The 14,906-nt window shown below is 38.2% G+C and overlaps 1 protein-coding gene across 1 annotated transcript in view; it reads right to left on the bottom strand.

The window, feature by feature from the left end:
- Window positions 1–2,799: 2,799 nt before the first annotated feature.
- LOC133527561 (hemicentin-1-like) overlaps window positions 2,800–14,906 on the bottom strand; it is a 443,871-nt gene continuing 431,764 nt past the window's right edge. The window contains exons 8-9 of the mRNA XM_061864618.1: window positions 8,236–8,452; window positions 2,800–7,724 (exon numbers count right to left, since the gene is read on the bottom strand). Coding sequence (XP_061720602.1) covers window positions 7,609–7,724; window positions 8,236–8,452 — 333 coding nt within the window. The 3' untranslated portion in view covers window positions 2,800–7,608. The remainder of the gene's footprint in view (window positions 7,725–8,235; window positions 8,453–14,906) is intronic.

Here is a 14,906-nt window from a genome sequence, read left to right as displayed (position 1 = left end):
GGTATTACTGCAATGTTCTGCAGCCAGAGTGCAGCACTAGCACCTATCGTTAACCATAGAGTAACTTGCCTCTGCCTTAAACTGTTATTTATTTATATATTTAAACTTAATTGCACAATAAAAATAAGTACAAATGGCGGATTTAATGTCTTAAGGCATTCTCTATCAGTTAGGGAATGCTGCCGGTTCTGACTTTGTATGGCGGGACCCGGGAATTCCCGGTTCCGGTACTGTATTTGTATAGGAAACCAGTCCCGGAAACACTCCCTACTAACAGTCAACCATAGGGCAAAACAAAATTCTCGCATGTGGGTGCAGTGAAAAAAAAAATCAGAAAAAACAAGTTTTCACAGATAATAAAATATGACGTTTATGTATCTATGCGGTTTGTTTACAAAGGGCCTACAAGGAAACGCAAAAAACGATATTTAGTTATCTGCCTCTTTATCGCTCGAATATGCAAGAGTGATAGAGAGGTTAGATTTTCTTGTTTCGCGGTAGACCCTCAGATTCAGGGGCGGATTAAGAAGGCGCGGGGCCCTTAGCACAATAGCTTGCGGGGCCCCCTGGTTAAAAAAAAATGATTAAGTGCGAGTCGGACTCGCACCCCGAGGATTCAGTACCATCACAATATTTTTACGCTGTCTTAATCTTTTTCGACTCGTTCTCGATTAGTTATTAACATGTTATGCAGTGTATTTTTTAGGGTTTCCTAGTCACCTGGAAACTCTTATAGTTTCGCCATGTCCGTCTGTCCGAGGGTTTGCTCCGCGATCGTTAGTGCTAGATAGCCGTAATTGGGCATGGATACAAAAATCATGCATTGCGATAGAACGGTAAAATAAAAACTATAAAAAAATTAGGGTACCTCCCATACAAAATATTTTTTCTTTGATTTTTTTGCTTTGACCCTATAGTGTGGCGTATGGTTGGATAAGGTATTCCAAAACCGAATAACGATCTTCAAAAACCTTTTTTTATAAAGTTATTACTTTCGGTAATAATCGCTCCGAAAGAAAAAAAATTTTTTTTTTAGCCATTATAAAAGTGCCTAATCTTAATGAAGTTGTTATTTTATCACAGTTCAATTCTTCTATATAGGTGTCCTCCTTACCTTCGGTTTTCATCACCAGATCAGGTGGATAACATTGTATTGTCACCGATTTTTCCCTAGTAAGTGAATTTTTACCAACAAATATTGACAAATGGTCAAAAAAATAGTTTTCAGATTTTGAAAACAACTTATCGAGTATTGCAAGTTAAATAAAAGCATGTAGAGATACTGTTTAACAACATGAATATTATTAAGTTTAATAAAAGCTTGTAAAAATAGGTGAAACGTGAGTCGGATCTAAGAAGTGGGAACTAATGGCTAAGTGAGCTAAAAAACAAGGCCGAAGGCTGAGCCCCACGAGCTGAATATCCGGACCAAACGATTTCGTAGCGTTCCCGTGCGAAGCTGAAGGCCAAGCTGCAGGAAAGCAGAGCCTAGAATGAAACCAATGCCAGAGTGTGAACGAGGCCGTAGGCCGAGCTCCGTATAAGGGTGGAGGCTCGGAGCGTTCTATGGCGGCGCGCCACCATGCAAAGGCTGAATTGTAGGAGAACAGAGTTTGGAATTGAACCAATGTGATCTCGGCTCGCCTGCTGCTCGGCCTTAGTTCTTGCTCGAAAGTGCGACTTGCTGGGATGCTTTGGGTATCGGACCCTATGTAGGGCTTTACACCCGGCCTACGCGAATGCAAAGCCCTGCATAGGGGCCCCGCTGTTTTCTTTTTATAACGGCTTTGCTTGCAGCAACTCGGCATATTTTGGGCGCTCGGCCAGCTGTAGAGGAGCGCGTCCTTTGGCCTATTACGGGCCCAAAGCTGATCATCATTAGGCATTAGCTGTAAGGTGCAATTTGTTATTTGACATAATAAATAAATAAATCATCCTTCCTTGATTTTCACTAATATGTTTTTTAACACAGTATCTTCTTTTGTTCGTTTCCGAGCTCTGCTGTCCTGCACAGCTTAGCCATGCACAAAAGTTTCGAGACACTCTCGGTTTTATGCTAAACTCTGCTCTTGGTCTTTTCGTAAGCCTAAAAATTCTTTAAATTTGGTATCCTTATAAAGAAAAATAGACATGATAATAATAATTGAACAATATTGTGACTGACTTACGAAAAAAATACATTGTAAATAAAATGTACAGGATCCGCGGAGTGCGAGTTCTACTAGAACCTGGCCGGTTCCGCGTGCCGAAATCGCATGGTCAGGGTCGGAGCGCGGGGCCCCCCTAGGCGCGGGGCCCTTAGCATATGCTTTTTCTGCTGTTCGGTTAATCCGCCACTGCTCAGATTGTGATGGATTGTGGTAGTGGCGCCCCCTACGCAGAATTTCGCGTAATATTCCATATTACTAGCTTAGAAGCTAGCGTAGAGGTACAATAAGTATAGGGATGAAATGGTAGAACCGGCAGATGACCGAACGACATGCTCTTATGGAACTTTCAGTAGGCGTAGCAGAGAAAGCGCTATGATTATTTGTCCTTGTCGCAGTTTTTTTTTTATTACTCACCGTAAATTTTAGTATGGCTCATGGTGAGCAACAAATAACCCGACCAAATTACGTAGGTTGTTTTTGGTATGTTGTCAGGAATGTTAAAACGGGTTTTTAATTTAGCGCATTGCCTATGTTCTGTCCCTTACGGGCGCACATGTATATCACATCTAGTTGATCCTACCATATATGGAAGCTAGTCTGCGTGGGATGGCGATGATGATTGCTTAATTTATAAATGAAAAACACTAAATCCGGAGAAATCTTTATTGCATACAGATCACCAAAATTGTTTGTACAGTAATTTAAATAACACTGACAAATATTTACAATACTTAATCGATATAATTATCTACTCTTCATTTAAATAATCCATATTTACATTAAATAAAGTAACAAATTTCATTTATTTCAAACATTACCTATATTTTATTATACAAGTATACTGATAGTATTTATCTATGTTTTTTATCTATTATTACCTAGATCAAGATTTCCCATACACTTTTAAGTATATGATAAAAATCTTCGTTTACTTTTAACAAGTTGACAAACACTTTAGTATACAGCAACGGTATCATGGTCGCATTTGTATCACCTGTCACTATGCCCGTCACTTTCGCACTTACATACTTGTTAGAACGTGACAGGCATGGTGACAAATGATAAAGAGCCGACCATCTTAGCCCTACAGTCGATTCAAGAAAGCGGGCTTGAATGAAATGAACGAAAATTTCATTGTATGAGTGACACCTGGGGGCCTACCGCGAAAACCGAAATTCGCAATTTGCGGGGATCTTTCTCTTTTACTCTCACCGAGACGTAATTAGAGTGACAGAGAAAAATGCCCGCAATTGACGAACTTCGATTTTCGTGGTTAGCCCTGTATCGGTATACAGTCAGAGCCGCCATTTTATTGGAATGTGACACACATAGATATTTTCATTCACTCCTCCATTCGTGCCAGCTGTTGTGAATTGATCTGTATTTGAGTGCACTGCGCACACTTGTTACTTATTTTAGAATTGTCATGCTTGTTAAAACTCATCTACACAGCTCAAATATTTCTAGATTTTTATTCCTTGGAATGAAGTTACTACCTATTTATTTTTACATTTAAGACTTTTGATGAAGAATAGTGACTAATGCCGAGCAGTCACTAAACTAAATATATTTTTAATTTCCATCCAATCTCTGTGTTCTATAAGTGACAGTGCAAAAACATTAAAATAAAATGTCATTTCACGAGGGTGAAAATCGCATCAACCGGGGTGAATAGGTACACTATTCTGGGGTGAATAGGGACATAACTTAAAACGTGATTTACCTGATATTTTGTTAATAACTACCCAGACAAATTGTATTATACAAAATCAATTATTATTTTCAATCAAGTGATACAATTTGTGTTGGTATGTTTTAAGAAATTGTTCGGTAAATCACATTTTAAGTTTTGTCTCTATTCACCCCAGCCGCCCATATTCATCCCAGTTGACGTTAGGATAAAACAAATGATTAAGTATGCTATATAATTTAAATAACTACAAAGGATTAGGTGACCGATCAGCTACCCAATAGTACCAACTAATTTCCCAGTATCATTTTAGGATAATATGTATATACGTAAATTAAATAGTTATCTCAAATGATTTAATAAGTGGGTTTCCCATTCTAAAATAGTAAATTATACGCATTGATAACTGATAGGTATACATATTTCAGATTTTTCGTAATTGACTTAAGTTTGAATTCATGTATCTATACTAGAATAGAGTTATACTTTAGATTTGGTGAGTTGGTGACCAACTTATAGATTACATTGAGCGTAATGCCACTGTTAATATTTTTGAAATAAACTTTTAATCGCAGATGTCCGCTATATGTGACAGAGTATAGTAATATAATATATGTATGTTTATACATGTATCCACTTGGCGCCAGCATTGGTTTTCACTTGTTTTGTTCTATGAGATTTGGCTCCAATGACTAGCATCCAGGCCATTTAATAAAAAAGAATTTGACAATTCTAGGAAGGACAGGAAAACCTGTGCTGGCGCCATCTGTATAATATTTCGAAGAAATTATAACGATGTTAAACAATTAAAAAGCCAAATAATTTTAAAAATGATTTTGATATTACTGTTGTAATTTTTTCTAATTGATATTACCTTTATTGCACATTGTCTTACCTACGTATAACATAATATACAAACGAACATTCTTTTACATAGATTAATATTTTAGGATACATATTTATTCTCCGATATTTATTATAGACTACACTAGTAATTACAATTCGTCTATTTATGTTTAATGAGGAATTGATTTGTTAGTACATCTAATCCTTGATTTTATTTTCATTATAAAGATAATCATGTTGACCTTACACTTCAATATATATTTTTGAAGATATAGGAGGCAAACGACCAGACGGATCACCTGATGGTAAGCGATTACCGCCGCCCATAGACACCAGTCGGGCTAAGATGGTCGGCTCTTTGTCATTTGTCACCATACCTGTCACGTTCTAACAAGTATGTAAGTGCGAAAGTGACGGATATAGTGACAGGCGACTAAAATGGAACCATGGTGACACCGCTGCAACACCAGAGGGGTTGTAAGTGTTTAAGATGACAGTACGCTCTTTTCTTGAAGGTTTGAAGGTTTAATATGAGCATCATCAGCCTAATTGCTAAGCAATTCTGCCCTATGTCCGTCTACCACATGGCAAGATATCTCAAGAACTAAGAGGGAAGAATAGCTTTGCGAAGTAACGGTACTTTTTCTATGAAATTACATTTCGGGAGAAAACGTTTTCCACTAACAAACAAATCACTTTGATTTGGATGTCGATCTCTTCAGCATAAAATATTATAGGTTTCGCTTAATTTTTTTTGTATTGTATTTTTCGAAAAGAAAAGAAAACCTATTATAAGCCTAGTTTTTCATTGTGTCAATAACATACGAAAAAAACATGGTGAATGGAAAATATTTCGAAGTAGAAAAACGTTTTCTCTTTTTGTATGCGATGTCTATACAAAATTGCGTTTGTCCAATATTTTGCTTTGCTTATTGTCTGATGGCCTCAATAACGCAGCAGGTCGTAATCCCCCATTTTGTTCGGCGCCTAGACCTCTGCTTTCGAGTTTGTAGCGCCATCTGTTTATCTGAAGGTAAATTATTTTGAAGTAGGTCTCAGTTCCTTCCTTTTTATTCGATGCTTAGACCTCTTTATCAAAATAACTATCGATTAATAGATGGCGCTGAATGTTGCTGTAACGAGACAGTGTCTATGAGTTAGTCTTCATGTTCTAAGTTAAATAAATAATTAATAATGTCAAGGATTAGATGTACTAACTGTTACGAGATAAATAATTCGCTATTTGGTAGAAAAGTTCTTCGGAAGAAATCGAACGAGCCTTAGTCGATAAACTATTTGGTAACAGTTGTAGAGTAAGATTGATTAGGAGTAGGTACCTACCACATTTTCCTGTTGTTCCTTTAGCAGAAAATATATTGTATCTCAACAATTGAGAGCCATTTACATGGTACGATTTTCTTACCTCAAAAATACCACACGAGACATAAATATGTACCTACCTAACACGCACAATATCGCATCCTTGATGAATTTATGATTGAATGTATCTGAAATTAAATATTCGAATAGGTATCATTTGACATAAACGATCGTAGACAATTTTTTATTTTGCACATGTCATAGTGTCTCATCCCAAATCGTATAAGAAACTCGTAAAGCCTGACCAGTAATATATGATCATGCGCCATGTTGCGGAATTTAACAGGAACTAATTTTTTCATACTATACTGAACGGTCACCCTATACATGAGAATAACAAAGCCAAGAGGAATGATTATATATTACTGGGGAGGCTTTATTATGTAATGTGAAGGACCCAATTTAATTGTTGATGCCGTAGGTGACGCCATTTTCGGCGGCAGGTATCAATATTGACTAGTCTAATAAACGTAGATATTTGACGTTTATTATTATCGTGCATGATGGACGTGCCTGTGCCCGGCAGTATGAGCAGTTGTTGTTATCACTTTCTGAAAATACCTAATCCTAGTCCCATTCAATCGTAGACCATATTTTCAAGTTCCAAATTAGTAGATTGTAGGACCTCTACAATCTGTCTGTGTATATGGTCTATTTCTATTTAAACCAGAACCACATCCAGAAGATGCTTTTCGTGTATTCTTTGAAGAAGCATATTTTGTTTACTGTCTTTAAATGAAGTAGGTAACTATGAAGCCTGCGCTATGAATTTTGTTTTTTAGTTGTTGACAGTTGTCCCGCAATTACTGGCTAAAATGCAGAAAATGGCATTGCATATAGTTCGAACGACCACACAACTGCAGTGACTTCTTCAAATAGCGTTCAATTACGAGTAGCAGAAAATAAAACGTGAGCCGACTACTTTGACGAGATTAATATATATTGGCTAAGTACCTAAAGCAATATTGACATTTTGAGATTCCTTCAGAAGGACGCTTCCGCGGAACTACTAACGAACATACAGACATCAGGTTGTTGTTAGATTTTGAAATAGCATTCGACTAACAACATACAAAATATGAGCCAACTACCAAATAATCGCTAAATTCTTGGGAATGGAATACGCTAAACCTTTCAGGTGTCTGCCTACTCCACAACGCTCGGTCTAACCTAAAGGACACTATCCTACGCCTCGCCACACAATTCAATCGCTTCGTTCCGTCATCGCAGGCCGCACTGCAGCAGCACGGACGCCAGCAGCAGGCACGTCACTATCGCGATGTGATGGTGACCTAGCTATCAGGTGTCTACCTAACCCCCCTTACTCCACAACGTTCCTAATCTAAAGGACACTGTAGCCTACTCCTGCACCTCGCTCCGTCATCGTAGGCCGCTCTGCAGCAGCACGGACGCCAGCAGCAGCAGGCAAGTCACTATCGCCATGTGATGGTAACCTAGTTATCAGGTGTCTATCTAATCCCTCTTACTCCACAACGTTCCTAATCTAAAGGACACTGTAGCCTACTCCTGCACCTCGATCCGTCATCGCAGGCCGCACTGCAGCAGCACGGACGCTAACAGCAGCATGCACGTCACGCTCGACGCGATGCCCGTGATGGCGCTCTCGTTCCGTCGGAGGATCGCGGCCATTTTGTTGCCTGGAAAATAAAATGGGGGGTTTAGAAAAAATCGGGCGACTGGTAGGCAAAGTTGGGTCATTGACAAAATTAATTCTTGAAAAAAATATTTTACCACAAAATTTATCTCAATTAGTTGACTTGGCTTAGATATAAATGGCCATCATTGAACTGACATCATATACCGTGGGATTAGTCATTTAGATATCTTTCACAAGTAACATACATGTTGAGGCTTTGGACAAAATGAATACCAATCTAGTATTGCTTTTAAATCACAAAAAATAAAACAGCGACAAAAGTTTAAAGATTGTTCACTTGTATAAGGCGTCACATCTTTATTATTTTCCAGGTACTCCAGGTTGTCGGGGGTTATCCTAGCTCTTAGTTATGCCGTCTCCTGCTTTAGAAATTAGGAATTGGTGCAATGCCGGCATGTTCTTGTATCCGTATTGCTCGCGCTGCACGTGTAGTTCCCGGAGTCCTTCAGCGTGGCATCTAACACACCAATAATACATATGATGATACTTACTCCCCTCAGACACGAACACGTGTATGCTAGCCGGCTCCGTATTGCTCGCGCTGCACGTGTAATTCCCGGAGTCCTTCAGCGTGGCATCACGCACGGTGAGCCTGCTCTGCGTGCGCGCACCCGGCTCCGTCTCCACCGTGATGCCGCCGCGCGTCGCGTCGTAGTTAATCATGCGGTCGTTGTGGTACCAGAACACGTATTGAGGGGGTGTTGGACTCTGGAATTAGAAAAAAAACAGTTGTTAGTGAAATGATTTTAGTAAAAAGACACAAGGTGAAAATGCTGACGGTGAACGGCTGACTGGTTACCATGTCGCCACTGTGATCGCTAATCAAAATAAAGATGAATAATCTAGTTTTTTTATTTTTTTGTTTAGTTATGCTAAATAATATTCCTAATACTCATCGAGACCATTCGAACAAACTGAAACACAGGAACATAGTTAGGTTGCTTTGTTTTATCACGGAGTTCCTATGGATACCGCCTGTGTCCATTATCACATCAGCTCGATAGTACCACAATATTGCATTGCAACTTACAATTATGTTAAATTTCAGCTCAATAGAATAATTTTTTTTTATACTACGTCGGTGGCAAACAAGCATACGGCCCGCCTGATGGTAAGCAGTCTCCGTAGCCTATGTACGCCTGCAACTCCAGAGGAGTTACATGCGCGTTGCCAACCCTAAACCCGCCCCCCCCTCGTTAAGCTCTGGCAACCTTACTCACCGGCAGGAACACAACACTATGAGTAGGGTCTAGTGTTATTTGGCTGCTGTTTTCTGTAAGGTGGACGTACTGCTCCAGTTGGGTTCTGCTCTAGATCTGGAATGACATCCACTGGCTGTGCCCTACCACACAAAGCGAGATGACATTCACAATGCCCATACCTCTTTTTTGGACGTAGTTCAGTCAATTTAGCTTGCAAGATTTGACCCGAACATGCATACAAACATGTCAAATTAAATAAAAGCTTGTAAAAAGACTGCAGCTTTTGATGAAATTCAATAGCCTGAGCTGTGAACCACTCCTAATTAAGCGACATACTCGAACGTGTCGCGAATGGCGTGTCCGCGGCATATTGCCGTGCGTGCCAATAAAACAAGCCTTTACGGCGCTCGTAAAATTCCGGCAGTAAAGCCTATATTCACAGATATATACCCCGATAGACAGACTATAAGTGTTAATCTAAAGAAAAAAGTTGTGACCATAAAAAGAAGCCCGGTATGAATTTTTTTTTTTAACTGATAGACATACGGCAGTTTATCCAGTTAAGTTATATAATAAGGTAATTAAGCTGTTTCTTAATTATGAGAAATAACCGTTGTTTAAACACCTAATTATTCAATTAGGTGTTCAAACAACGTTTATATTTTTTTTGCATTTAACCGTTTTTAGGGTTCCGTAGTCAACTAGGAACCCTTATAGTTTCGCCATGTCCGTCTGTCTGTCTGTCCGAGGCTTTGCTCCGTGGTCGTTAGTGCTAGAAAGCTGAAGTTTGGCATGGATATATAAATCAATGAAGCCGACAAAGTCGTACAATAAAATCTAAAAAATTAATTTTTGTTAGGGTTCCTCCCCTACACGTAAAGTGGGGGTGAATTTTTTTTTTCGCTTCAACCCGAGAGTGTGGGGTATCGTTGGAAAGGTCTTTCAAAACTAATAGGGGTTTTCAAGAAACATTTTTTGATAAAGCGAATATATTCGGAGATAATCGCTCCGAAAGAAAAAAAAATGTCTCCCCCCCTCTAACTTTTGAACCATAGGTCCAAAAAATATGAAAAAAATCGTGGAAGTAGAGCTTAAGAAAGACATTAAATGAAAACTATAGCGGACATGATCAGTTTAGCTGTTTTTGAGTTATCGCAAAAAGTTTTCCCTTCATAGTAAAAAGACTTACTTTAATTAGGTACTGATTATGCAAATTTGCCTATTTGTTTAACTCGGGTGAAAGGTACCGTTTCATCCCTTGGTTAATAATTTACTATACTTTAAGCTCCAGTTTAGCTTATTGTGACGGAAGAGTAACTACGGAACCCTACACTGAGCGTGGCCCGACATGCTCTTGGCCGTTTTTATTTATTTATTTCATTTCATTTATTCACTTAAATACAATGTAAGTTTACAGTATGTCATTACACCAAAGCACTTACACTTACTTATTATTCTGATATTGGATAGAATTGAATGGCACGATACTCGCGATGTATTTTCAATTCAGGGAATGTATTAGAATTGGATTTGACCAAAAGTTGAATTCCATAATGGCCTTTGAAATCATGTCACGCGAAGTACTCGTAGATACATTTGCGTGATCTACTTAGACACATATCTACGCCAACTTCAACGAATTTTAATGTCCGTCTCTGTCAATCCAGTTAAACATAACGCTGGCGCGACGGGGACAGGGAGATTGAATTCGGGTATAGATCGGACCCAGATTGGGGGTCGTAACGACTGGAGAAAATGGCGGAAAGTCGTTATTGTTATTTGCAGAATTTGACCTGGGAATGTTTGAATGGGAATGTTTCGTTTTATTGATTGAAATCAGGTTTTTCCGAATGCATTAGCATTTTACTTGTACAATATGTGGATATAACCTTATTTCTACTATTGGGTTTACTTATTGGGGTTACTTAGGTTTATTAATCATAGGTCGTTTCTTTGAAAGTGTCTTTCATACTCATTCAACTCGTACTCATAGGACTTGTGCACAAATCACGCGAGGTTTTTGCGGCTACTTTTGATCCCCCCGTCCCCCTTCGTGATATTTGGTGAGGTTCTTGGCTAACCCCCCTCCCCCACATAGCCTCACGTGTATTTTTATTTTATTTTTTCATTCGACCTAATTTTAAGATAAATAGTATTGTATAGAACGACTGTCAAACTTCAAAAGTACGACCAAAAATGAAATGCAAATGTGTGCGTATATTGTCTATGTGTTCCTCGACACTAAAACACGGCCGCTCAATAAGCCAATTATTGAGTCTAGCCTTGAAACTCCTCTTGAAAGTTATTATTAACTATTAACGTTTCGTAAATGTGTGGTAGTCATAAATCCTGGATTCAAACTTAGGTCGTGCCGTATAGAGCAGAAAAAATCGGTCTCGAGAACTTTCTTATCATTCACACGAGAGGTTAACACTAATCAAATTCTACCTATCACCAAGCTGTGGAAAGGTAGCTATTCGTAGCTACCTATGGCCCTATGGGCAAAGATAATGAGTATAGAGGCGTATTATTAAAGTAAATTTTGTAGTCAGCTAAATTTAGTTAAACATAACTAGCAATGGCAGTAAATTTACTCGACACAGGACTAAAATTCCTAGAATGACATATGGCTATGTAACCTTTGTTCTTTCACTGATGTATTAAATATCAAACGGTGTAGCCATTTACTTGAGTATAGGCCAAAGGTATATCGCCATCTATTCGAGCCATCTATTAAATTTTTCTTTATATTTCGAGGCACGTTTTTTTCTTAGACTTTATATCTTATACGGAGTTATATCTTTGCTATGGGTTTGGAAATCTGTTGTATGTGCTACAATATTGTTATTTCCGTAACTAATTTTAACACTGCCCTTAACGCCAACTTATTATTTTCACCCACTTAAACATTAAGCTAACTAACCGCGATAATTTAGTGTTTATCGCAAATTGCTAACTTACCACGTCAGCTTTTTAGGCGCAGCTAGTTCAAACGATAATTTATTAGTTTTGTTTGTTAGCAGATTTATATCGCTAAATAATATTGAATTTTTTAGTGCTCTAGACTGTTTTATTATTCTCCTATAAGTTTTTTTTCATTCTAACTGCTTGGATTTACAAATACAAATAATTCATTAACATAAAGGTGGTATACATGTGAGAGATATATCCATCAGACTTCAAACTAGGCCGAGCCTGTATCTTGGAAGTCTGCGAAATCGATTTACAACTATGTATTTTCACATTAGTAGATACAGTGCTTATTACTAAAATTATTAAACTATAAAAAACAGAATAACTAAACTAAAAGATCTAAACATGTTTTTCAAGTTTGGGTGTGATCGTGTGTTTGTGTGGGTAGTGAGTGTGTGTATTTGGCTTCGTTTAAATTACATTTCGGAAGATCCATATATAGTCAAAACTGGTAGGTGTGGCTACTATGGCTGCGGAGTAAGTGTCCTGGCGTTCACTTTGGGGACTGTTTACACATTGATTAATGTTTATTGTGAGTTCATACATTTGCCACTAAACGCAAGTAGCAAGTAACAAATATACGAACTCACAATAAACACTAAATCAATGTGTAAACAGGCCCCAAAGTGAAGGCCAGCTACACATACATGCATGTCACACGTACCTACTGGTTTTGCCCTAAACCTGACCTAAAAGATTATTGTAGAAGTATCATCATCGGAGTTGAACTAAACTCCTCGCAAGAGTCTCTACCACAACCCGTACTGAAAATATAAATTACGGGAGAACCAAGGTCTTAGACATAAATTAATTTTTAAAAGGCAGAAACGTCTGCGAACGATGCTATTAAGCTTAGAATAAATTTAAAAGTGGAAAAATTACTGTCTTGGGTGAGACTTGAACCCTCGGCCTCTGGATCGATACTCCAGCGCTCTGCCATCTGAGCCACCAAGACCTCACCCATAGGCAGCAAATTTTCCCACCATATGGATCTAGGGGACCCTAGCGACATCTACTGTAAGAACATTACACTTCTTAGACGGCTACCGGAGTTCCAAGTCATATTGGAAATTCACCAGTAACGATGTGCTACCCATGCTAAATTAATTTTCAACAAGCAGAAACGTCTGCAAACGATGATATTTTTTTTCCATTTTTAAATTTAGTCCTAAGACTCAAAGAAAATTAGTTCAGAAAATCGCCAGGCTTTACGGGCCAATTACACTTCCCGATATCGGGCCCGAAGTCAGTCCCGTATAATCGTTTTCCGTTTCACGGAATATCAGCACATCCTTAACTCCTTACTTTTCAAATACTGTTAACGATGTGCTGATATTTGGTGAAACAGAAAAATACTTTTGCTGGGGCCCGACGTCGGGACTGATATCTGAGCCCCTAGTGTAAATTTATTCGATTTCGAAACGTGACATATGCGTTTGTGTTAAGTCTCATTTAGTATGGGATTTAGACACAGCGCGCCAAGCGGAATGTTTTGGAAACTCAAAATCCCATACAAAATGCGACTTAACGAAAACGCGTACGTCACGTTACGCCATCGAATAAATTTGCACTAGGGGTACAGGCCTGATAAAGTGTGGATGTAACGTAATTGGCACTTAAGGGTGCATTTGCACTCAAGCGGAGACGTGCGAGTATTAAGGGTCCCCAGCATCTCATTTTAAAACGACTAGCTAGATTAATCTGAAACTTTGTACAATAGGATAAGGTATATGTAGTTATGTTATTAGTTGAGATACCATAGTTAAAATAAAATAATAAAGCGAATTCAAGTTTTTCTTACAAAATTTGTTTTTGCTTTATTTCGTTTGTTTTACCTCATGTCAATAAATGTGCAAAGTTTCATGACAATCCAACACGTAGTTTTTAAATGAGAATGAAACTCCTTTTGTAAGGGAAGTGAAATTCAGCCGACTTTTAATCAATAATATTGATTGTAATCCAGCGGAGCGGAAGAGATGCATTACAAGCAATGTTGTTAGTTGATTTCAGCGCGTCTCCTCTCATCTCCGCTCATCTCTGCCTCAGTGGAAAGGCTTAATGCATCATGCGGAGATTTGTTTTAGTTTACGATAAACAGTTAAATACATATGTATATTTGTAAATACAAAGGCATTATAGCACGAATTTAACTGATGCTAGCGGGATAAATGCAGAGCCGAACTGAAAGTAAATTTGACCTAGTTTGGTTTAACACTCGGTCAGCTCCACGTCATTTACGACTTAGATTGGACATTTCTAGACACGGAGTGTTTTCAACCCTGAGGTGAATAATACAGGTAACATTTTCTATTCTATAATGTAGGTAAAATACTATATTCTATTTGTTTTGTACATATGTGGTGCAACAAAGAATATTTGCTTACTTACAGTTCATATTTTCCTTTTCATAACTCAGAGGAAAAATTTGCGGGACACACAGAAAAATTGCGTTTATATTGTACATAATAGGGATCTTTATAGGTATATACACCAAAGTTTACAGTATCATGACGAAAGAAACTGCAGCAAAAAACTATCGGCGATACTGGTGAATAGGTAAATAAAATAGCCAGCGGGATTAAGTAAATATTAGAGCCTAATTTATTATTTACGGTCATATTCAGTTGCTTTTATGTCATTTAATGTGAAATCAGACATTAAAACATGCTTCAACTGAATGGTTCAGTAGGAGTCATCCACATATTACGTCACAGCAACAGGGAGAGGGGGGATCATGCCAAATGAGACAGTACATGTCAATTAGACGGGAAAAAGCGTGACAAGGGGGAAAAGGGGTCCAAAAAGAAAAACTCGAATTTTTGTGTAACGTAATTAATGGATGATGCCTTATGTATGTTTGCCAACTTTATCAAATTCATTTCATTTCAATCGTGTATGGGTGTACATAAACTATTTCATAACTTTAAAGCCGTCGATATATCGGATATTTTGCGTTATTTGCTTGCATCGCTTTGATGGATTGCTAT

Source organism: Cydia pomonella, chromosome 18, assembly GCF_033807575.1.
Source record: "Cydia pomonella isolate Wapato2018A chromosome 18, ilCydPomo1, whole genome shotgun sequence".
In the NCBI taxonomy this organism is placed as follows: Eukaryota; Metazoa; Arthropoda; class Insecta; order Lepidoptera; family Tortricidae; genus Cydia; species Cydia pomonella.
The sequence above is the reverse complement of the archived record's forward strand: the minus strand, read 5'-3'. Positions and strand labels throughout refer to the sequence as shown.